The sequence below is a fragment of the Rhipicephalus sanguineus genome, chromosome 1 (assembly GCF_013339695.2).
Source record: "Rhipicephalus sanguineus isolate Rsan-2018 chromosome 1, BIME_Rsan_1.4, whole genome shotgun sequence".
Lineage (NCBI taxonomy): Eukaryota > Metazoa > Arthropoda > Arachnida > Ixodida > Ixodidae > Rhipicephalus > Rhipicephalus sanguineus.
In genome coordinates this window covers 316,245,543-316,271,219 of record NC_051176.1, presented here as the reverse complement: position 1 = coordinate 316,271,219, position 25,677 = coordinate 316,245,543, and the positions used below count along the sequence as shown (strand labels likewise).

At 46.0% G+C, this 25,677-nt stretch overlaps 1 protein-coding gene across 1 annotated transcript in view; it reads right to left on the bottom strand.

Moving 5' to 3' along the window:
- LOC119379462 (poly(U)-binding-splicing factor half pint) overlaps window positions 1-25,677 on the bottom strand; it is a gene marked incomplete in the record, with an annotated part of 282,418 nt that overhangs the window by 149,193 nt on the left and 107,548 nt on the right. Inside the window, 1 exon segment of the mRNA XM_037648765.2 lies at window positions 19,776-19,878. Within this exon segment, the coding sequence (XP_037504693.1) occupies window positions 19,776-19,878 (103 nt within the window).

Here is a 25,677-nt window from a genome sequence, read left to right as displayed (position 1 = left end):
GTTCATGCATAGCGCCAGTTTTAAATGACATTTTTCTTGCTTATCATGACCGACTACTTCACAGCCGCCTCGACAATACGACTGTTGTGAAAGTTTTCTGTTTTGTCGATGACTTTCTTTTGCTGTTTGATTGTGACGATAGGGGCTTTGAAGCTACTGTTTCAAACGCGTTACGCGATTTTAAAGAGTGCATGTCACCACTAATCCTGACGCATGAGTTGCCGCAGGATGCCTCATTAAGGTTTTTAGATTTGCGATTAAGCATTTCTAGCGATCACCTGTGCTGGAAGTACAAGCCCCGAGGAAGCAAGCCACTTCTACCGTATCTGTCAGCTCATTCAAAGCTTGTAAAAAGGGGCATTGCAAATCTTTGCTTCACCAACGCTCTTAGGAAATCGTGCGGCCACTCTTTGAAATGCAGCTTTCTTGAGCAGGCTTCCCATCTGACAAGTGCCGGCTTTCCTGAGCCTGTGCTGGTTTCGGTAGCAGAAAAAATGCTAAGGACCATTAAACAGGGAGGTGAAGCACCAGCGAGCTGTGCTGCTAGAGATAATAAACGAGTCGCGGTGCTCCCCTACCTGCACAACATTTCGCACAACCTGAAAAAGATAGGGGACAAGGTAGACGTTAAGGTTGCATTCTCAGCTCCGGAAAAACTACCAATGCTTTGTAAGCGCGTGAATACCCAAGCCACTCGAAGGAGCGTTTGCATACCAAAACACAAGAGGCAGAGGCATGCGCTGTGGGTGTTGTGTACTTGATCCCATTGTCTTGTGGTAAGAAGTACGTTGGGCAAATGGGCAGATGCTTGGACGAGTGTTTAAAAGAGCATTACCATCATGTCACCACAGCTGTTCAAGGTCATCTCGGCATACATTGTAGAGATTGTGGGTGAAACCAGATTTTGAAAAGTGCGCCGTTGTCGCGAAACACCGCGAGCAGCTTACACGCGAAATCATAGAAGCTAATCAAATGCAACAGCTGGGTGACCTCTGTGTAAGCATGTCATCAGTTGCACTAACCAAAAAGGAAATCGCGTATCTGGCTTTGATGCAATAGGTTTGTGCTGATGTGTGCTGGTGTTATCAGCTGTATATATTTCTAGCGTTTTCGCTAATAAAATTCAGTTGAAGTCAGCGCCTGTGTTAAGAGCGTACAACTTAGTACTCCACCCTGTGGTACCCCAGTCTCCTGCACTTACGGCTTAGATAGCACGTTACTGATTCTCACATGGAATGTACGATTGCTTAAGTAGCTTTCAATAACATTTAACATATTCCCGCGAATACCAATTGCTGACAGGTCTTGTAGAATTCGAAAGCACCAAGTGGTGTCATATGCCTTTTCGAGGTCAAGGAACACTGCCAAGAAGTACTACTTATGAACAAATGCATCGCATATGCTAGCCTCAGAGCGCACGAGGTGGTCAGTCGTTGAACGGCTCTCTCTGAAGCCACATTGGTGTGGATCAAGCAAATTGTTCGATTCAAGATAATGCAACAAACGACAATTGATCATTTTTTCAAATGGCTTGCATAAGCAACTGGTGAGTGCTATCGGGCGAAAGATGGATCTTTGCCCTGTTTTAAGATTGGGACAATGATAGCCTCTTTTCATGCAGCAGGAAGATATCCGGCGGCCCAAATATTGTTAAGTAGTGCAAGCAGTGTCATCTGAGTGCCTGTACGGAGGTATTTAATCATGTCATACATGACTCCGTAAGCTCCCGGTGCTGAGCTTTCGCACATATTTAACGCAGCTCTCAGCTCGGCAATGCTAAAGGGGTACCGACACAAAAATGTTGGCCTCGCGTTTTTTTGCTTCAACATGCTGCTGGGGGCCTGTTAGTCATAACAAGGCACATTGTTTGCTGCAGCGTGCGACAGATAATTAATTACAGGCTTGTGTCAGTTTCGGTTTCAAAAACGACAAGCCTCTGGATGTAACTATCACCACCTAGTGGTTGCAGCACTCGATCACGTCAGCGCACAGAACTGTGACGCACTTCCGCGCGGTTTGCGAACAGCCGCCGAGAAGTAGGCTGCTGGAGCGAATGCAGCAAAAAACATGGTGGCTATGACGTCATCATAACTTGTTGCAGCGTGGTCACGTGAGGGAAGTAGGGGGTCCCCAAGGGTCCCCTTTGAGGTTGTCAGTAGCGTGAGGATGTCGATCGCTCACGCAAACTTCAAAATTCATTTAAAATAACTTCCAAGCTATATTCGTTGTTGGTATTTTGCAGATGATAGTATACGCATGTTCACTGGAACTGATCCCGCAGGCTATCTCGCCCGCAAAATTTTGTGTCAGTACCCCTTTAAAGAGACGGTTATGGCTAATTTTGTTGGCATTTGCGGTTGGGTGTCTTGCGTTCCTCGATTCCTTTGTATTTGCGGAATGATTCGGTGTAGTGCATGGAGCTAGAAATGATCTCCAAATGGGCACCAACAGCCTGCTCTACCAAACTGTTTCTACCAAGGGCAACAGATAGGTTTCCTGTCCCTTCAGCCTTCTCAGCCCATTCCATACTTTTCTTCCCTGCATACACAAATTTATGCCAGTAACAAAATTCTCCTAGCTTGTTCTCCTGGCTTGCCGTCAAGTACGTCTTCCCTGTGATTCAGCCTGTTTAAATTCAATGAGATTTTCAGCATTTGGATAACGACGAAGTATGCCCACGCTTTATTCTGTTTCTGTTGCACCTTTCTGCCATCTTTATTCCACCAGGGAACACGTCTTTTGGATGAGTAACCATTTGTTTCAGGGATGAACCTTTGTGCAGATTCGATGATAAAAGCAATAAGATAAGTAACTGCATCATCTATGCTTAAACTTGATTTCTGCCTAGTAACCTGGATTGAAAACTTCCTTACTAACCGCTTCACAATCTGTCTCAGCTAATGGAACTAATGGAATGGAATGGAATGGAATGTACCGCACATTCCAAAGAATGTGCGGTACATTCTGGTGTACCACAGAGCTCCGTCCTTGGTCCGCTTCTTTTTCTAATCTATATTAACGATTTGCCATCTTGCGTCTCCTCATATGTTCATCTGTTTGCCGATGATTGCGTAATTTTTCGTGAAATAACTGGACCTAACGACGTCGCCCTTCTTCAATCTGACCATACTACTGTCCTTAACTGGTGTAACACATGACTCATGGTATTAAACAGCAAAAAATGTAAATTCATGCATGTGTCAAGGAAAATCACTAGTTTACCTGTTTAAAACTTAGATAACACACAATTAGACAGTGTCACCTCATACAAGTATCTCGGAATTCATATCAGTAACAACCTAACATGGCATACTCATATTAACTATGTTGTTGGGTGATTCCACGTAAGATCGAACAAACGATGGCTGGTCGACCTCTCAAATTTATTTCAAAATTTTATATATTATTGCCTGATGAGTGGAAAGAAGATATCCGCAATTTGTTTTGCCGCCAAAATTTTTTTCGAACCACAGGAAATCAATAATGACGAAGAGGTGGAGTGGAGCGCTCATACGCTCTGCTGTTTTGGCCAACTTTCGTTATGAATTGCACAAAATATATTAAAGTTAGGTAGCTGAAATTTATTTACCTAAATATATGCATGTTTTTGCTTCTGCTCAGGTATTTTTAGTTTTTATGTGTAGTGTAGATATTTTTATAAAAAACCTCAAAAATGGCCTAATCGGCAAAATTTTCTTTACTTTGAAGGTCTTTATCTCAAAAAAGCCTTGTAGCAGAGGTACAAAAATTCCGCATTACGTTCTTCGCATGCGTATCTACCAAACTGCCAAATCTTGTACTTATATAGCTTTTCAGTAAAGAGACATGATCGGGCTAAGTTCAAGAAAACACCGAACAATGAAAACTTCTGACGACATTTAAAAAAAAAACCCATTTTTTAAATTTCTTAAACTTTGTCCACTTATTCTCCTCCACATCAGCTTTCACAATCATTAAAAACATGTTGCATAATGTCGTTGCACTAATAGTTACGACCCCTCCAATGAGACCCTTAGGCAAGGACGGGCAATTCCGACTTCTTGCACAGCAAGTGTATCAAATGCAGGCAGGATTGAATTTCTTTTTATTAAAATGTCAGCAGGTGCCTAAAAAGGTGTCGCCGGCACTGAAGACGTTAATTTTGAAATTATTTGGTCACTGCAGCGGCCACGAGCGCGGAGCTACCGAGTAGGCACGCGCGCACCCGAGATGCTCGTTGTAAGAGACGGCGCAGTGAGAGCTTGTTCTCGCGTCCTCAGACCGATTGAGTTCGAAACAGCAACACCTCTCGGGTGACTTGAACGCATGTGCACTGGAGCTTCGCTATTCTATCCGCCCTCTGTTCGCATCTCAGCTAGGCGCTGATAACACGGCGGAGATGGAAGCAAGATGAAAACTCTATAAGGGAGCTATATGAGCGCTCGCTTCACGCACGCTGCTGCCACAGAAACTGCGCTGCGCCAGTTGCGATCAGTGGAAAGCATGAACGTGGCGCTCCAGTGGCAAAGCAAAATATGGATTGTCAAAGAAAAGAAAAGCAAAACTATCGGTAACCGGATGCGCTTGTCTATATTAGATGTCGGCAGCAGACGGCGTGAACTGGCCGCGCGTTCGGTGCGCTCTTCACACTTCATTCGGCGCGGATAGTTCTTGTGCTTTGCTCTTACTCTACTCCTCCTGTGCGTCTCATGACGAGAAAGTATAGCTCTGAATGAGTGTATTGTGGAGACTACCTTTCGAAGCACAAGAATCTTAAAGGAGTACTGACACGAATTTAAAAAAATTTCGGATTGTTGCTCTAAATAAAAATACTGGTGTCGAGAAACGTAAAACGACTATTGTGGTGCCTGGGAATGCATCCTATATATTTTAATTAGCGCCACCTTAAAAAGACACTTTCGGTTTCGATATCGAGGGGGTGGCTTCTCAGTGTCGTTTCATAGCAGTGTGACGTCACGGAGATACAGAAATTCGCGACGTACTCGCGGGAAATCCGTCATCTGCTCGTGGTGCAATAGACAACGATGAGTGAATTGTCGTCCAGTGACCCTGACAGTGATTTCTACGATTTAGGCTGCATGCAGGACGCAGAACTCGTGAACTCGGAGGAAGTGTCTTGACTTGTCGGGATAATGTCCTTGCAGTGTGGCTGGCTTGCAAATGCTCAGCGACGAAAACTTCAAAGTTAAATTAAAATATTTTATACGTGTTCTCCGACTCCAGTGTGTGGACAGCGTGGACACTGCATACCAACGAAGCAAAAAATGCCTCTTTTGCGATGTCTCAAAGTCGTGTCAGTACGCCTTTAATTATTGCAAAGAAGCCAAAATTTCGCAGAGTTACCGACCTAGACATAAATGCTTTGAAGGAACGTTTAACGGACGAAAGATCAGTGACTGTCAGTGAGACGGACTACTTGTGCTACGCGTGCTTTTGCTACCACTGCAATGAAAGATCTTCACGGAACGCACAGTTTAACGATGACATTCTTATGCCCCCTGAAAAAGAAATCGACACAATTAACCAGATCACTGCGACTACCGGTGCACGTGCGTTCATGTCACCCGAGAGGTGTTGCTGTTTCGAACTCAATCGGTCTCAGGACGCGAAAACGAGCTCTCACTGCGCCGTCTCTTACAACGAGCATCTCGGGTGCGCGCGCGCCTGCTCGGTAGCCCCGCGCTCGTGGCCGCTGCAGTGACCAAATATTTTCAAAATTAACGTCTTCAGTGCCGGCGACACCTTTTTAGGTACCTGCTGGCCTTTTAATAAAAATAAATTCAATCCTGCCTGCATTTTATACACTTGCTGGGCAAGAAGTCGGAATTGCCCATCCTTGCCTAAGGGTCTCATTGGAGGGGCCGTAACTATTGGTGCAACGACATTATGCAACATGTTTTTAATGATTGTGAAAGCTGATGTGGAGGAGAATAAGTGGACAAAGTTTAAGAAATTTAAAAAATGGGGTTTTTTTTTAACTGTCGTCAGAAGTTTCCATTGTTCGGTGTTTTCTTGAACTTAGCCCGATCATATCTCTTTACTGAAAAGTTATATAAATACAAGATTTGGCAGTTTGGTAGATAAGCATGCGAAGAACGTAATGCAGAATTTTTGTCGCTCTGCAACAAGGCCTTTTTGAGATAAAGACCTTCAAAGTAAAGAAAATTTTGCCGATTGGGCCATTTTTGAGGTTTTTTATAAGAACATCTACACTACACATAAAAACTAAACATACCTGAGCAGAAGCAAAAACATGCATATATTTAGGTAAATAAATTTCAGCTACCTAATTTTAATATATTTTGTGCAATTCATAACGAAAGTTGGCCAAAACAGCAGAGCGGATGAGCGCTCCACTCAACCTCTTCGTCATTATTGATTTCCTGTGGTTCGAAAAAATTTTTCGCGGCAAAACAAATTGCGGATCTCTTCTTTCCACTCATCAGGCAATAATATATAAAATTTTGAAATAAATTTGAGAGGTCGACCAGCCATCGTTTGTTCGATCTTACGTGGAATCGCCCTGTTTGTAATGCTAATCGCATGTTCGGATATCTTCATCGTAACTTCACAAAATCACCTTCTTCTGTCAAACTAATGCTGTATAAAACACACGTTCGCACTAAACTCGAATATGCCACATTGGTTTGGGATCCATATCACAATAACTTGGTGCATTCATTAGAAATGGTACAAAATAACTCTGTTCGCTTTATAACTTCTAATTACAATCGAAACGCGAGTATCACACTAATGAAATCTAACCTTAAATTACCTTCACTTGCTTCTCATCGTACAATGCTCCGCTTAACCCTTTTTCACAAACTTTACCACCATTCATACTTACGTGAGTTGCTAATACTTTTGCCGCATTATGTTTCTCACCGTTTGAATCATGCTCATCCCATCCCATCCCATCAGGTTGGCATCCCATCGTCTAAAACTGAATCATTTCGACAATCATACCTACCGCACACATCAAATGATTGGAATTGCCTTCCCGAATCGCTTGTAACAATTTCAGATCATGACACATTTGTGACTGTATTAGCCAATTCTTTTAATACCTTGTAGTAGTTTTCATCTGATATGCCATATTTGTATTTCTATAAATACGAACATTGCACTGTCACCTGTTGTATTGAATTGTAACAGCGATTATTGTATATTGAGAAACATTCCTCTTATTTTTTACCAGAATGTATCCTTCTATTTTCTATTTTCCTATTTGCCATTTTGATATTTGCTATTTTTGTATTTTTTGCCTATTATAATCTGTTGTATAATCAGGAACATTGTATTGCCTCTTTGTACTTACAAACTTGTTCGTTATTATTTTTACCACTCCCCTCTGTAATGTCTGTTGACCCTGAGGGTAAAATAAATAAATAAATAAATAAATTCTTTTAAAAATCTCGCGACAAGTGAGTTGATTCCTTAAAACCGTCCCAGTCAGCCGACGCTAGCTTCCATCGAGGGACTTGGGGCGGAGGGATGTGTTCCTTCCTTAGTTTTAACACTACAGGTCACTTCCATATGGATTTTTGATCACATCCCATTCCAGGTGCGGAAAAGTATTGCAGAACCAATTGTGAAGTCCACTGAGGAGTAAGAGTTATGCTGCATACTGTAATGTGTTCTTTTTTATTGAAGAGGCAGGCACCAGAACTAACTAGGTCTATCAATCTGCCTCTTCCCAAAGGCTGTTGTGGGTGCTGAAGTCACCAGCTCCAGGAGCTGGTTAGTTAGACTGTAAAATTCTGTCTTGACAGCATAGGTCGGCAAACTCACTCAGACTGTGATCGAGCAGCGAGTCTGAGTGTGAGTGAGTCAGGCTGTATTTTCATGAGTCTGAGTCCGAATGAGTCGGGTTGAGAAAAATTTCAGTGAGTCTGAGTCCGAGTGAGCCCTAAGGGCAAAATATATTGCATGAGCGAGCCTGAGTGAGCTCCACATTTTTTGCCGACCTATGGTCCTATCTACTCAATTTCAGCATTACTATCAGCCTTATGATGACTCACGTTTATACTCACGTCTACTCACACATACTTCAAAGCACTAGCGTTCATACACGATTTCAGTATTTATTGATCTGAGGCGTGAGAGACAGAGGGGGGTGAGGGGAGGGGTGTTTGACCTCCCCCTGGCAAAATATTTCATGAGAAGTTCTTGATAAAATATCGTGTGTGAGTCATCTCTTTCGATAAAAATGCCCTTATTGCACTGTAACCATTGATAACTCGCATTTGAAGGTATGAGATCAAAACGCGCCAAGTAGAACACCAGTTGTATATGAGATATTGATGTTAAAGCGGAGTGACACTATTGTCAAAAAAGTTAATTATACACTAATGGACTCATGAGTCGACTCACTCAGACTTGGATAGAGCCGCGAGCTTGAGCCTGAGTGAGTCCAGTTGAGAAAAATTTCAGTGAGCGAGTCCGAGTGCGTCCTAAAGGCAACATATATTTCATGAGTGAGTCTGAGTGAGCTCCACATTTTTTGCCAACCTATGCTTGACAGTTCGGTGGGATATATATTGAACAAATAGTGATTAATCTATTGAAGAGGATCACTCGTACTGAGACTGCCCTCAAGCTCAGTTTGAAGTATGATATGTTGGCAGGCAATAGACCTGTCTACAATAACCGCCACCCCGCCGAACGAGGCATTACCATCGTCACGGTCTTTACGGAAAATACCGAATTGACATAGAAAGTTCAATTGTTTGGGATTTAGATGTGTCTCCTGCACACAGAACACCTTGGGCTTGTGTTTATACAGTAGTTCAGTTATGTCATCAAGACTATGAATAGGCTCTCTGACATTCCACTGCATTATCTGTGTCTGCATAATGACAAAATGAAGTTGTGGTGGTCTGCATTTAGTGGAGAACTTTGGACTTATGATCAAGGGTCCTTCTCTGGACCCTGGATTTTTTGTTTTCCTTTCGGGATGCACTCAAGAAAGCTGTGCCGCCGATCTCCAGAGGTGCCGACGTCGTGTCCTCCCGCGAGGCGCTGGATGCCCGCGCATGCAGGCTGACAGTCCGTGTTTCAGACTCTCGAGGCATGGTCTTGAGACCCCGCGACACTGGACTCACGGGGCTCTGTGACCCCATGGTGGCAGTACTCTTAGCTACTGCCACCACAGGGGTGGGTGCCACAGCCAGCAGCTCGCTGCAGGCGGGTCGTGGGAGTGACACAGACTGGTTCAATGCTGCCCCCTTACGCGCCGCGTCAGCATAACTTGCTTTGTAGAAAATGGAGCACCTTCTTCTGGCATTTTTGTAGAATATGTTATCTCTTAATTTCAGGGCAATCATTTCTTTCTTCCAGGTTTCACAGGTCTGAGAATATGCAGGATGGTCGCCTTCACAGTTTACGCAGTGGGCTTTGCCAGAGCAGTTTTCAGAAGAGTGGTCTTTTTCTCCACACTTTGCACAGGTAAGGTGGCCTCGGCAGCTTTGAGAGCCGTGCCCATACTTCTGACATTTTGTAGCAGCGCGAGGATTTGGAATGTAATGTCTTACCCGGGTTTTTGCATAGACGGTTTCGCCAGTGCTTACCGTTCTCTGCCAACAATGTGCATACCCCGGAAACACTCCCTAGAAAACTTCCTGTTTATCTTGTTTTAGCATGGTTTTAGCCTGCGTTGCTCGTCGCGGCTGCTTGTGTTTCGACGTCTTCTACGGATAGAATTATTCCGATGAAGCACTCGCAACTCGGGCACTGATGTGTAGTGCCAGGATGCAGTCTGCGATCTGCAATTCGCAACTTATTTGCTATCCCAAGTCAAAACGTTGTTTCTTGACAGATGAAGGCAGAAAGAGTGCCTGGATTGCAGCGATCAGGCAACAAAAACTGGATTCCCACAAAGAGCGCATAGATTTATTCTGCCCAGTTCATCAAAGGCAAGTAAAGTTCAACACATACTCAGACGATGCTCAGACATTAGTCGAAAGTCCCCAATTACAAGGAACATGTCGGACGCCGTCGTCTTCCACCCATGACAGATAGCTGCACTGACACCTGAAGTGGACAGCAAAATGGGAAAGCTGGCTAACACCAAAAATCCATCGTAAAGGTGTTTCTTGCAGTTGGAGCCTCATCAGTGATGTGTACTGTTCGAAGCAACACTTGGGACACCAAAGCAGCCATGCTCAACATGAATCGCCGCACAGTGTACGTCGCGGTGCCCATGTCTGGTTGTCAATTATAGTGACGCCGTTGCATATGCTTTTTAACACTTCCGTGACCGCACCTATTCCCATCGATAGTATGTTATCGATGACTTCAAGATCAAGTTTTGGCACTCTCTGAGCAATTCTGGACAGCTAACGCAATACAAAGGATAAAATAACATGTCTTTTATCAGTTTTGTTTGCGACTTTTTTTTTTCCACCGCGGGGAGATTTTTAAAGCTCGTTCGCAGTCGGATAGGTGAGCGCTCATTGTTTCAGACTTCGCGTCGACGCCGCTCGCGGGTGCCCCACAGAAACGGCGAATTTCGACGGATTCCGATTAATCAGAGCGGGAATCTCTGGATGATGGTAGCAGCACAGACACGGAAGAAGACTTCCATTCGCCAGGCTTCAGTACGGACGGCAAAAGTGCGTCAAGCCTCCCCGGAACATCAACAGCTATCCGCGGCCAAGTTTCGTCTTCTCCTCGGGTCGTTTTATCGCTGCCGCGCGTCGATGTAAACGTACCTGGTGCGTTCTAAAACTAACAGCTCTTACCTGCAAGGTGTTAATTTCATTCGGGCGGGAGCATTTGGTGCCGGCTGCAGAAAGAGAGCAGTTCTCTTCGCGAAGACTGCGCGGAGCGGACTTTGACCCAACGCTCCAGTGTGCTGCGCGGCGGCGTCTTCGTGTTGTTTTTTACCGCAGAAGTCGTCAGAGAGATATGCAACCACACAGATAAGTATGCGTGGATGCATACTTTCGAAAAGTCACATACAGTGAGAGGGACGGATCCATGGAGGGAGGTTACTGAAAAGAAGATGAGCAAGTTCGTCTCACTCCATGTGTACATGGTAATCGAAGTCCCGCGCTTGCATTGGTGTTGGTGTCGACGACACATATTTTCAGGCCTTCGTCCACCGTCAGTGATGCCACAGAAAAGGTTCAAGGCTTCTTGAGTGTCTCTGATCTGAAGAACACGACCGTCGCATCCCACGAGATTCTTCACCACGTGTCTTCTCTATTGCAACACATGAACGATTTTTCTACGCTATCTTTTAACCCCGTCGGAACCTTTCAGTGGATGAGAAAATGGTGAAATGTGAAGGTCGGTATGGTATTCGGCAGTATATGAGCGAGAAAGAGGTCAAATGAGGGTACAATTATGGATTTTTGCAGATTTGGAACAGGCTACACTGTTCATTTCAACAAATACACAGGAAAATTGAAAAATACCAGAATTGCAAACTATGCTCGGAAAGTTGAACAGAAAAAATTTTTTTTCCCCGAAACATGCGCAGCCAGCCTTTGTTTCACCGCGTCGAGAACCTGCATCGCGCGGTAGCATGATAGGCACTAGGGCCTATATTCTTGTATTTATGTAAATAATCTTTGTACTTACAGAGCTTATATTTCCACTATTATTCTGCGAGGGCTTTGCGCTCAAAACATATATTTCGACTTTTTTAATGTTTAACCTTTGCAGAGTAGCATTGATGTTTTCATGAATCTTTCTTTCTTTTTGATGCATTTTTCTTTGTTTGATAATTTTTTTATTATATTCGGAATAAATCCGTTGTTTGGAATTAATACTGTTCAAAAGACCAATTCTTCCTCTATCATTTAATACCCTACACTTTAGCATCAATTATTTTCTGTGGCAGGAAAAAAAATATTTCCTGGACTAGCCAAAAACAACCGATTTTTCCGCGGTCACTAAAGTGTTAAACCAGCATTTTGTTGAGTTACGAGAGATCCCATCCAAAAGAGTTAGCTGCTAGCCTTACTTCGTATAACAATACACTTTGTTGGTAGTATTGCATTCATTGCTTCACTCTTAAGCGAAACCGTGATTTTTTTTAACCGTCAGCAATTGACCCTGGAATGCGAGGGGCGGACGTGTAACATGGCGTAGCTGCCTCACAGTAGGCCTTCCTATGCGAAGGACGTCAGCAACGGGCCCGCTACTGACAACTGCGCATATTAAAACTGAATTAATAAGATTAGATTAATATTAATGAGATGACATTTTTAAAAAAGCAAGCAAAGAATTCGAATTGGGACCCTAGCACTCACGAGCTCAAAAGGGCAGGGCTTTTTAGGGGGCGTAGCCAGGGGGGGCTGACCGGGCTACAGTCCCCCCCCCTCCCTCCCCCCCCCCAAATTTTTTCGTAATGTCATGTAATGTACCGCCGACCAAAACAGCCACCTGCGCCGGAAATTATCTGTATTTTGCTAGAATTCCTTTCCACAGTCGAAAAGACACTTCGGTGCGAACATTGCTGATTTGGGCTGGCTGTCCTCGCTGCATCCATGGCGGCCCTATAACAGGCTGCCATGCTGGCTGCGCAGTGCATGACCGTCAGAAATACCTTACAAACAGAGGCGTAGTGCCATGGATTGCCATTTTGCGGCGCACCAACACGCTCATTAACAGGCTCCCCTCTCCCACGCTGATGCCGTGCTACCGCAAATGAGTACCTATTGTTGACTAGCCGGACGCTCGGGATTAAGCTACAGAGAAGGTATTGTGAATACACCATTGCAGCGGGGACGTCTTGAACTGAAAGGATTATATTGTGCTAGTGGAGGGCCCAAAAAGAGGGTGGTCATATTTGACAGCTGTCCAGGAATGTCTCATTCTCTTGCCCCTGTACGGAGAGCGGGGAGTCGTTTACAACAGTCTTCTTCGCCTTTTAACTACTTCCCCTCAAACGCGGGCGAAAAGTTCAGTAGTTCACAGTAAGTTCATTTCGTTGCTCTGAAGGAGCCTCAGCAAAAAGGTCGTGCGTCTGTCACGGATTGCCATTTTTGCGACCCGGAGCCACGCCGATTAACGGACGCCGCGCTCCCCCGCTGACCGGCTGGACCGCTTGACCACGAGAGGATTGTCTTTAGAGCCGAAGGGATATTCTTCGAACGTTCGCCACTGACGTTTGATCCTTTGTACCTGTATCGGCGGCGACGGCAGGGTTGTTCAAGGTGTCTATGCACCCTGAAACAGGTACAGACTGCAGGATGCACCGGCTGAGAGCCAAGGAAAGGGACCATTCTCACGGTGAAAACTGCAGGTGGGCAAGCCGTATGCAATCGCCTTAACAGGTTGTCACTCTCGCTCAGATGAGTACCCTCCCATAATTAAAAAGGGGCGTGGTCAATATATTTTTAGGGCCGAGTTGGTAACAATGAAACGCGCATGATTGGACCCATGTGGAGGTCCCTTTTCCCCCAGTAAGAGAAGCGGGGGACCCGAAGGGATATCGCCCTGCTAATCAGTCTAGTTGCTTGTCTAACATGGTGTAGAAGCAGATCAGCAAATACCCCTTCTGGAAGTTTTTAGTGTGGCTCTGTATCGGCTGGCCACCTAAACTTAGTCGTTCATCTAATTGACATGCGTAATTAATATCTGCAACGTAGGCATCGGAACTTCAATCTCAAGTTAGCTCAACTTGCTTGAGATCACCTTCAAGCACTAGCCCCCGGAAAGATCAACGTTGAAACTCTACTGACATCGCAGTCGGTAGAGTTTCAACGTCCGTAGAGAAAACAAAACCGCAGAGCGCACGACCTCAAGAGAAGGTAAACACAGCGCTTCGCAGTGGCACGTGAAGCCACGGCTCGCGTTCTCTGCGGGCATCGATTCTGGTCACTAAGATAAATCTTCATTTGGCTCTAGTTGGTACATACTCCTGAGTCTAAAATTACAGCGCAAAGGCACTTCTTTACTTCTTTGTCCCTGCACCCATCTGAATATATTTCATGTCTCCGTGTATCTAATACACTATCATCCTTGTTACAGGTTTTGGTTTAGAGCTATTGTGTGCACATGTGTGGTAAGTTTGCCTCGGGCTTACATATGCGTCGGTTATGAAAGAATAAAGCAGTTGTTAGCGCTTGCATCATACGTTTCTTTTCTTCGGGGATGTCTTGTTCGTTTGCGCTGTAATTTTAGCCTCATGATTCTGGTCGCGGTGTAACATATATACTGTCATTCTGGTTCAGCCGTTTCTTCTCTCCTGTGGCATAAGTCTACAAGAGCCAAAGGGTTTTCACTATCTCGCGCCACCACGAGCCACGGAATGCTCTTCTTTTTACCTGGCTGACTAGCTACGAGTGGCGTGGCGCTACAACCCCAACATGAAAACTAGTGTGGGTCGCCACCAATACGACGCAAGCGCAGCGCGGGCGATGACGCAGCATGGCCCGCATCACGCATAATTTTAATTTCGTCACGTGTGGCATCCTGTTCGTTTCACCCAATGCCGCGTGCGTTTGTATTCTGCCGTTAGTATCTGAGAACGAATGAGGCATGGCGTGATTGTCTAATGCAGCGAGCTGCGGACCGAGGCGCCGCAGGTTCAAAACCCCGGTCAAACGCTTCGGAATTTTTTTCTTCTGAATTATTTTTATTTGTGGCTTTTATTTATATATACATATCCGGGGCATGATGGCGACGGCAAAAATCAGCCGAGAGTATCCATATAATTGCTATCGCAATAAAACAATTAACAAAATGACAGACGTTTCACCACATATGCACCCATGCACACCCCTGCACAGGACATAGCTTCGACTGAAACGATGCGACAACGTTGGCTCGGGAACGAAAGTGGGGCAAAGGAGAACCACTGGAATCGTGGTTCATTCGTCTTAAACCATCAGTTTGCAACAACAGCCGCGGCCCCCTACTGGACGTTTACAAGGACGTATGCGACACTGGTCGATCTCCGCTCATTTATTGCCAGTGATATATATCGAGAACGCCCCCTGCATAGGTGGCGAAACTAGACTCCCGAGCAAAACTGCTCTGCAATTCCATCTGATGCAAGAAGACTCGCAAGCACTCTTGCAGACTACTCAACTCCTTGGCTTGGCGCACGCTAGCTTTTGTTTACCTTCGAACTTGTGTTATAGTTAGCCACTGTTAAGCATATGCTTTTGAACAGTTAGCGAATTGAGACTCGAGCGCTTACACACACACACACACACACACACACACACGTGTGTGTGTGTGTGTGTGTGTGTGTGTGTGTGTGTGTGTGTGTGTGTGTGTGTGTGTGTGTGTGTGTGTGTGTGTGTGTGTGTGGGTAAGTGGGTGGGTGGGTGGGTGGGTGGGTGGGTGTGTTGACATGCCATGCCCCTTGGAATCTGCCCGGTGACTGCCTCCCCATTAACGGGATCAGTGATTCAGTGACACTTTTCATTTCAGGTGAGTCAATCGGGCAGCATTCATGGAGAGAATTGAGGCCCACTCTACGAAAGATTGGCACTCCTAGGGCAAACTGTTCCCATATGTGGGGTAATAGGCACTCCTAATAACGACTGCAGTGTCGAACTTGTGACGTGCAACTACAAAACGGGTTATTTACGGCCTGATTAGAGTCACTATCATGCGTACCAATGCGTGTGTAGAAGCGCTTCTCCGTGGACGAGCAGTGGCGCCAGAGCAGGCACAAGGTGAACTAGGCCCGAGGCGCCACTTCAGCGGTACGCAACAGGCCACACCTTCTTTTTTATGAAGCGGCTGCGACATTGGACTACCAAATGACATATAAGTGAAAACTGCACTTGCCTCAGACCACGAAAACAGCCAAGACATGTGCCATGTTCTCACAAAGTACAAGAAAAAATGATAAAAAGAGCACATGTACCCTAACTCAGGGTATGTGTCTTTTTTCGCTGGGTTTCTCAAATTCAACATGAACAACTGGCCCAGCAAGCAGCACTTCTAAAGTACATTTGCTTATGAACTTGCGATCTGTCCAACTTTTAACGCGCGATCCCGCCTGATCATGCACAGCCCAAAAGTGCCTCGGTCAATTGTTTGTCCTACTGGTTCTGTGCAGCCCGGCACCAAACACATCAGCATTGTGGACGCACAACACATGTAATCTCTTCTGCTGGATGCTACAAAATCCAGATAGTCTGTTCATCAATATAATGCAGCGATCCATTTGATCCGGTGTGCCGATATGGTAGCACCGGCTGCAACGGCGCACCTTGCTAGAGCTTGGCGCGACTACAGCGGCACTCACTGCCTCCATTTGCAACGGAGCCGTGCAACAGAGCAGTTTTCATACTGAAGTGGTTCTAAAAACCACTGAACATGCCAGGACCAACGTGCCAGGGAGCAAAAAAAGCACATCCAAAAGTGCAGCATGCTGTTTTCATTTATGTTTTGTACGCTAAACACTAAAGCAATGAAGGTCTACAGAGGTTCCCACTGTAGGCTACTGGTGATGTCAACGTCTGTCGGTGACTCTTCCCATCCTACAGAGGATGGTACCAAGAAAAGAACATTCATGTGGTTAATTCTGTTATAAAGCATTTGAAATTGTTCGTCCACTGACATTTACAGGCCAGCTCAAAATAAAACGTTTGAATCAGAACGAGCCAACTACTAATGTTACATATATATATCAATGAGCCAAAACCAACATTTACTTTTAAATACGGGCTATAACGGCATATCGTTAGAGTGCACACAGGAGGCATTCCTGAATCATGACAGGCAATCTGCTGCTGTGCCTAAAGCAAAAATTCACTGACGATTACGATACTGCCTAATGTGAATTCTGAGGGCAGCTGCGTGTTGAGGCAACGCCAACTGCTTTAAGGTTTTGGCTTTCCGCAGCCGTATTTGTATTGGGCCAACGCCAACTATGTTTGAAGTTTTCGCTTTCCGCAGTCATAGCAATGTAACATTCGTTACATACAGTCGAACCCACATATATCGAATTTTCGGCTATACCGAACTCGTAAATTATCCCCTCGAAAATCCTTTGTAAAAGTATAGAAATTCGCACGTTTATATCGAACGGTATTTTTAGCCGCCATCGAATATATCAAACACCGCGCGAGCTGGAAGGTGCGCTTCGGCACTCACTGCACCCCGCGACCTTCGCGGTACCGCGCCTCCGCCGACACCCGAAACGCTCGAAAAACATGAGGGCGAGAGGGCTCGGAGTGTACTCCTGTTGGGCGCGTCCTCCAACTTGCGGAACGGCTTTTTTTTTATTCTTTTGTCCTCTCTCTCTCGTTCATATGCTTTCTCCGCGTTGCCGTCGGCTCAGAGAGCAGGAACGAAGGAGCCGGCGGCCTCCTCCTTCTGCCCTTTTTTTTTTTTAGATGCGAAGTATCTCTTGCTGGGGGGTAAGTAATGTGGCGTGGTCATCCGCACGCGGCGTAGTCCGCACTCACACTACGCATGCGCGACTCTCCTCCTTCCCTCTCTCCAACAGCTGCGAGACTTTGGCGCAGTTTGGCGCAAATTTTGTCGATATTATCAGGATGGCGCAGTAAATACAATTTGGCGCACTTTGGCGCAGTTGGCGCAGGAGTGGAATCACTGTATTACATAGGTTAATGCGATTCCTTGCCCGACATGACGCCTGTATAGGGTCTTTTTGTAAATCAATTTCAAGCACCAGCGTGGCTCTATAGTAGAATACTTAACTGCCATGCAGAGGGCCTGGGTCCAAATCCTACTTGATCCTGGGTATTTTTTTTCTCATTTTATTTTTTCATGTCTACGCCACCGACGGCGACGGGGACGCCACTCAACACAAGAATGGGTGCCTAAGAGCTGTGCTCTAAAAGTGTACACTCACTGCATATTGCCAGCTCTAACACCTGGGGCCGAAACTTCGACATTAACCCCTTGAGGGCTTTCACCATACACGTACGGCAGAAGCTTCCTGGTACCAAAGGGTTTTCGTCGTGCATGTACGGCACAGCGTTTATTTTTAAAATGCGCGCCTTTTCCCATCATTTCTCTTGCTTGGCCTGTGTTGTCACACTTCGGGAATACGTGGAATTTTTTGCCGATGTCTCTCCGTTGTATTTTTTTTTTTTTGCATCCCAAAACGGCGCGCCGGCTATCGCTTGCCCATACGAGCGAGTTCGCGGTGCAGCCGGTTTAGAGTGCGCACCTTTTTCGATCATTTCTCTTGCTTTGCATGTGCTACCATGCTTCGGGAATACGTGTAATTTTTTTATGAGCAGATGCACCTCCGTGCGCCGATGTCTCTCCATCTTTTCTTTTTTTGCTTTCCAAAGCGGCGCGTGCGGCGGCTTTCATTTGCGCATCAGAACGCATGCACGCGGTCTGGCAGGTTTCGGTTTCGTCCTTTGGGTTATTTTCTCTCCTTGCGCCCGCAAAGATGATGGCTGCTTGGTTTCTAATCTCTCAAAGGGTGACCGCTTGTTACTCTCTTGTTTATTGCTCCCCGGGGCACGATTACATCCATTTCCATGCGGCGCTAAATTACACAAATGACGCCGCCATGACTGCGTTTCCCGTTTTGGGGTCTAGGAAAAACTAACTACGTCTTGTTGTCGATAAGACGAAGGATTACTGTAGCTTTTTCACTGGTTTGCTTTCCGGACGGGCGCACAAACATAGTTTTCTTCCATGCACTCACTGACGCAGTTCGCTTACGCTATGGAAGCGCGCACCGGTTGCTCTGCTGCCGGTGAGTCGAGCAGCGATTCTTCCGATGCGGACTATTCCCCAAGTGCCGAATCAGAATCTGATTCAGTGGATTTCAGTTTGTCAAACGAGAATTTTTTGACGAGTTCAGACTCCGATGACGATCAAGGAGCGACATCTGAAAAGCGTGCGCGGCGAGCCATGCTTCAAAGACTATCACACGCTGAAAAGTTTCTAGTGTTAGAGCACTAACATTTTTAACCGGAAAAGTACTCTGGTGCGCTTATTTTTGTATGTCTGTGAGCTATGTTTAATACAATCCATAATCTTTATTTATAAAAAGCTGTGAAAGTTTTTTTTAGATTTCGCTTGATTTTACTATGAAAAAAAACAATGTGTATGTAACAACAAAAATGACCTTTTTGTCACTTTACGGTCACGAAAAAAAATTTTAGACAATTTTTTTCTTAAATAGAATCGTCTGAAGAGCTTATTTCAGCAATAAAAAATGACACATTTTTGGACTGGATTTCGCGAAAAAAATTCGACCTTTAAGGGTTAACAAACAAATTCTAGAAAAAGTTAAGGACCACGCCATGTGCGATGAAGGAAAGAAGGTGACTTTTAAGGGCTCGTTTTTCTTTAACAGACACAATATTAATGAGAATTGAGAGACAATAATGCAAGGGAAAGTACAGGGGTTGTTATTTGTAGAAATTAGGATATAAATGTTAAGGAAGTAAAGTGGACAAAAAGATAACTTGTCCCTGCCGGCGGCAAGTTATCTTTTCGTCCACTTTACTTTCTTCACTTTTATATCCTAATTGCTACAAATAACCCCTGTACTTTCCTTGGCATTTTGTCTGTCAATTCTCATTAGTAATGTGTGATGGAACATAAGATGACCGGCGTAACATTAAGAGATCGGAAGACAGCAGAATGGGTCACATAACAAACAGGGATAGCCAATATCCTTGTTCACATTAGGTGAAAGCAAGCTCGTGCTGCTTCAATATAGAATGGAACCGTGCCAACTAGCCCAGTTGTGGACCTTGCTACAAGGCTGTAATAATGACCAACAAGATTTCAGTTTGCTATGTTCACCATATCCAGGTTCAGACAAGCAGAAGAAGCATTGTATAGGCAACCAAATCACTTACCCTGCCAACACGGAGGTATTGCCCGCCTAGGTCAAACAGGTTCATTGAGGCAATGGCTTCATTAGCCCCCACATTGGTTTCATACTCAATAAAGCCATACTCTCTGAAAAAAAAAAAGTTCCAGCAATCACAGTTACAAGGCTGTTGCTATTGATTTGAAAGGGCCCCTCACTAGCTCTTGAGCATTTTTAGCTGGTGAGCGCAATGCATACACTAGGCATTCACGATCATGTCTGTGAAAATTTGCAACGCTACGCGCTGCAGAGATAGGTCGAACTTCAAGCTGAACGCCGCTTGCCCTTCGTCTCGCGGGCGCGCGCCCCGAGAAGGAGGGGATGACACACACATACCTGCCAAGTTCAAGGAATCTTAATCCGGGAGATTTCCGAAACAGGGGAGAGAAGGGGGTCCCAAACAGCCCCGTAAGCATCATCACCACTCTTATAATGGCTTAGAGTGGCCAAACAAACAACGCAGGTAGGGTTTTTCAACTACAGAAGAATTTCGGTGATACGAATCGCAAGGGAGAGTGAAAATCTTCGTATCGCCTGAAATTTCTATAAAAAAACTAGCAAAATCTGTTTTCAAACCATAATATTTATTTTCCTCGAAAGAACTCGTGTATGCCTTTCTGGAACACACGTGAACAAACCAATATGGGACGGCGCAGCTGGCTGCCGCAAAAGCGCGTGTCAAATTGAAGCTTCACTTGAGGCCAACTGAAAACTAAGTGCCAAAGTTCGCTCCACCATAGTCATAAGCGAAGATCGACAGGAAAGCCAAAACACTGCGTGCCTTTTTTATGACTTTATTTCCTTTAATCTACCGCTGCGTTAGCCACGTACCTTCGGAGCTCGTAGTCGCTATCGATGACTGCATCGTAGTTTCGTGCGCGGCGGTTGCAGCAAACGGTAGTTCCGTTTTCAAACCACGTGCGCTGGGCGTGCACATGCCTTCAAAACTACATCATTTGTTTCTATGATCACACCAGCCGCATTTGCAGAAAGCAGTGTCACTTTGACTAAGTGAGCGTTGGGCGCATGTGCACTTTCGGAGTTCCATCAGTTTAGTCGTCACCATACATGATCGTGTCAAAAGTGACCGTAGTTTTGTCCACAGCGGTTGTGTCAAATGTTAATCACAGTTCTGACAGTGTGTGCACTGGCCGTGCGCGTACTTCCGAAGCTTCCAGCACACTGCTCTCGGCCTTCGCTCGATGGTTTCGTATCACCGAGATACTACTGTACGTTTACACCAACCCCTCCTAAATTGGTTTACATAATGCTATACGCGATGGGTTCGCAAAAAGACTGGATCGGATTGGGTTGGATTTTTGTCAAAGTGGCCAGATTACGCACAGAAATTTCGATTTTCGGGACATTTTTCTGCCAACCGTACAAACGTGAGAAATGGTTGAAATCCGGGAGACTCGACAGGTATGCGTACAACAATGAATGGCCCTACGTAGTCATCAGTGTTCTGACGTCGCTCACAGTAGCACATGATGCTTCGAGAATTATTCGAGGCGACATGCATAATTTGTGTAATCTGTTGCTTGAATCGATTAATGAAAGTCGAGAGAAATAATAAAACACACAAGTGGAATGTGCGCGTGCTTTTTACTTTTTGTTTACTTCGAATCGCAGCGAGATTTCGCATGCGTTGGTGTTCTCTCCGTTCCCGTGCCAGCCTCTCCAAACGTGCATGCACCGAGGGATCCAACCCGCAGAAACAGGCAGTTGACCACAGAGAACGCCAACACAACACGACAACAGCGCTCGTGTGCTCGGGCACGTCATGCACACATGACCTTGCATGCGTATGCATCATGTGATCCTACGGCTCCTATGCCGAAGTGAGCAGGGAAGGAATATGGCTTGTGAAGGCTACACGGGGCGAGTGGCAAGGGTTTCAAGCATGCCTCCTCGCATCATGGTTTCACGCCGCTTCGAAATATTGGTTTTCTCAGCTCGTAAATAATCGATAAATTCTTGAGCATAATGCTCTTTATTGGGCACACAACTTCCAGGGTCTAACTAAAATTTCTTATATGACCTGGTGAGGGGCCCTTTAAATGAGAAGCTCACGCAGAATAAAAATTACGTAACATTTGCACAACTCACTCTTCAAATAAAAAAACGAGATCATAAAAATTATGGCAGCTTCGCATTAGCGGTGCCATAATTGCCATCAGCCTGAAGGAAGAGGCCTTCCTTCTTTCTCTTTTTTTGTTCCTTTCTACACTTCTCGCTCTTTCTTCCCTTTCATTTTCTTTCTGTCTTGCTCTTTTTTTTCCATCTATTTTTCTACTGTAAAATGCCGAGCAAGTGCCCCCCCCCCCTGGGCGTGGTGATAACGCAGGAAAGGTTGGGAAGAGGGCACTTGCTTGGAACTGCCCAAAAATTCAAGATGGTGGCCAAAATGACCCCCCCCCCCCCCCTCGAAAGGAAGAAAGATTTCATTGTACTGGAACTTAAGCTTTGGTAAAGGACGCTTGTTCTAATCCATTTCAGGACCGGCAAATGAGTCTATGGAGTCGAATCTGAAAACTAGGTACTCTCTTTACAAGCCTTGCAAGTTCTGGTGCCACGGTGCCAATATCAGAGGCAGCCAAAGAGCATTCGGAAACTATTACAGGGTCCTGAACAAAAAGCGACTGAAAGTGCGGACAGGCACACGTATCGGCTTTCCGCGACGCATGTGTGCGCATCTGTACCACAACCTGCTGCTGAGCGAAATGTGAAATGCACTGCATCACGTGCAGTTGATTGTCCCTCACTAGTTGCGTGCAACACGGTGCCGACCCGCCTCACACTGTCAATTCCGTGCCGCTTGCTGTACCGTATGTGCACGTTTGCCGTGGGAGTGCCTTTCGTATTGCTCCGCTCCGGACCATGCACGGATACGGTGAGTAGTTTGTTTGGTCGACGTGGCCGCGACGAGCTCCCTGCAAGCAAAGCACACTCCGCCATAGTGGTCCTTCACGAAAAGGTGGCAGCGAACGGAGGGCGCAGTGCGTCTGTGTTTTCACAGTACGCTTGCAACTGCTCTACGCTGGCTCTTTCTCATCGTCCATGCCGCGCCTTCTAAAAACGGTCCCACACAATGTGGCAGCGAATGTGGCAGTCACTGATTAAAAGGGGGCAGTGCCCTTAGACTAGCGCTACGCCACACATGCGGCCGAGCAGGTTGCTCAAGATGCTTATTGTGATACACTTGTCCTCGATAAGTCATACTGGTGCGTTCATCTGTAGCCGCTATCTCGCCTTTTTCTCTGAATTTCTCTGAATTATGAACTCTGAACTATTTCTCTGAATTAATATCTCTTTCTCCTCCCTTTCTCGTAGTCTTTGCCATCTCTTCTTCGTGTCTCTTTCTCTGTCTTTCTATCTTTTTATGTCTTTATTCCCTTTATTTCTCTGTACTTTCTCTTGCTCTCTGTCTCTATTATTCTGTCTTTTTATCTTTATTTCTTTCTATTTTTCTCTTCCTCTGTCTATCACTTTCTTTCCCTCTCTCTTTCTATTTTCTATCTCTTTCCTCTCTCTCTCTTTTTCACGTATTTGTTTTCATTTGACACTCGCACTTGGTAGACACGGTAGTGGGGCTTGCCCAATTCCTGTGGCGCATACCCACCAGGAGTTTTGCACGATGGAGCACAAGTTACCGATAGCTCAAAGAGATACTGAACAAAATTTTCGCCGCCGAGATAAATGGCCCAAGTGAAAGATTGGGTGCTGAAAGTTGTTGAAACAACCTTCATTTCAGCCAGAGACTAGCAGAAAATAATGAATTGCATTTTTCGCAAATTGGCGCATCTAGCGACCGCGCCGCGAACTAGAGAGGAAGTGACGCGAAACTCGGCGGATATTGACTCGCCAACTGTGCTCTCTGCAAAATCGCTTACCAATCGACATCGCAAGCCGCCACCCGCTGCCGCGCGTCTCTCTCAAAACGTGTTTTCACGGTCGGGAAGGTGTTCTCCGTGCGTGTGCTCAACCAGCAGCCAACGACGCCATTGCCGCGCTATTGGTCGTATATTTGTTTTCGCAAGCGGGGCTTGCGCCCCAACTACGAATTTGCCGTTTGTGTTGTGTGCTGCTAAGCAATGGTAACAGTGAAGCACCTGACACAACGCAGAATGCCACAACGCTGTTCTGCGCTAGGGTGTGCGAGAAGCAGCGTCGGGAGCGTCAAGCCCTGTCATACCTTTCCGACAGAGCAGAAGCTTCGAAGGGTATGAATTCACGCTGCGCGCCCATCGCAGCCAACATGGGTGCCTTCAAAGCGTAACTTTTTGTGCTCCGAACTCTTCGAGGATAGTGACTGTGAGTGACTGTATAAATTTCTGGTCCTGGCTGCCGACCCACGTTGGGCTATGGCGGCTCATCTGGCTCGTCGTCCTCGCTGTCACTTGACGAAGCAGAAGGGTCACACGCATATGGTTGTATTTGGCGCATCCGTTTTGGAGGCCTGTCGAACTCGGGGTTGCAATCACTGCTCGTGGAACTACTGTCACTCGCACCTTGCATCTTTGCGCGCTCGCGACACGCTCGGTAGTTGTACTGGATTTTGAGGAAGAAGCGTTATTTTGTCTCCCATGTGGGGAAAGGACAACGCTCAGCGCCACACCAGCCTCCCCGAGCCACCCTCTGTTCTTGAGACGGAGAAAGGGTAGTGGCAGTGCAGGAGAGAGCGTGCCGGTTGCCCCCTCTTGCTGGAGCATTCGACGTCACGGCCGTCGACAAGCGCACTAGCGTGCAGCCGACGCGCTCTCACAATCCACTAAAAATACGGCCAACTGCTCGAAATTACGTGAAATAAATGCTGTTTATAAAAACAGTCGTGTCGTCTGAGTCGAATGTGTTTTCATAGATTTTTCAAAATTTTGTTCAGTATCCCTTTAACCCCTTGAGGGTTTTCGCCGTACATGTACAGCAGAAGCATCCTGGTACCAAAGGGTTTTCGTCATACATGTACAGCATAGCGTTTAGTTTTAAAACGCGCCTTTTTCGATCATTTCCCTCGCTTTGCATGTGCTTCCACACTTCAAGAATACGTGGAATTTTTTTCATGCGGCAATGTCTCTGCGTTGTATTTTTATTTTGCTTCCCAAAACGGCGCGCCGGCTATCGCTTGCCCATCCGAGCGTGTTCGCGGTGCAGCTGGTTTAGAGTGCGCGCCTTTTTCGATCATTTCCCTCGCTTTGCATGTGCTGCCACGCTTCGGGAATACGTGGAATTTTTTTCATGCGCCGATGTCTCTCTGTTGTTGCTTTTTTTATGCTTCGCAAAACGGCGCGCCGGCTATCGCTTGCGCAACCGAGCGAGCCCGCGGAGTGGTTGGTTTCAAACGCATGCCTTTTTCGATCATTTCTCTTGCTTGGAATGTGCTGCCACGGTTCGGGGATACGTGGAATTTTTTTTAATGCGCCGATGTCTCTTTGTACTTCTTTTTTGTTTTGCTTTCCAAAGCGGCGTGGCGGCGTTCAGTTGCGCATCGAAACGCGCACGCAGTACGGCTGGTTTCGATTTCATCCTTCGAGTGGTTTTCGCTTTCTGCGCCCGCAAAGCTGATGGCTGTTTGGTTTCTAGTCTCTGAAAGGGTGACCGCTTGTTACTCTCTCGTTTATTGCACCCCGGGGCGCGATTACATCTGTTTCCATGCGGCGCTAAATTACGCAAACGACGCCGCCGCGGTTGCGTTTCCTGTTTTGGGGTCTCGGAAAAACGATAACGTCTTGTTGGCAATAAGGCAAAGGATTACTGTAGATTTTTCACTCGTTTTGTTTTCCGGACGGGCGCATAACCATAGAGTTTTCTTCCGTGCGCTCACTGCAGCCGTTCGCTTACGCTATGGAAGCGCGCGCCGGTTGCTCTGCTGCCCGTGAGTCAGCAGCCGA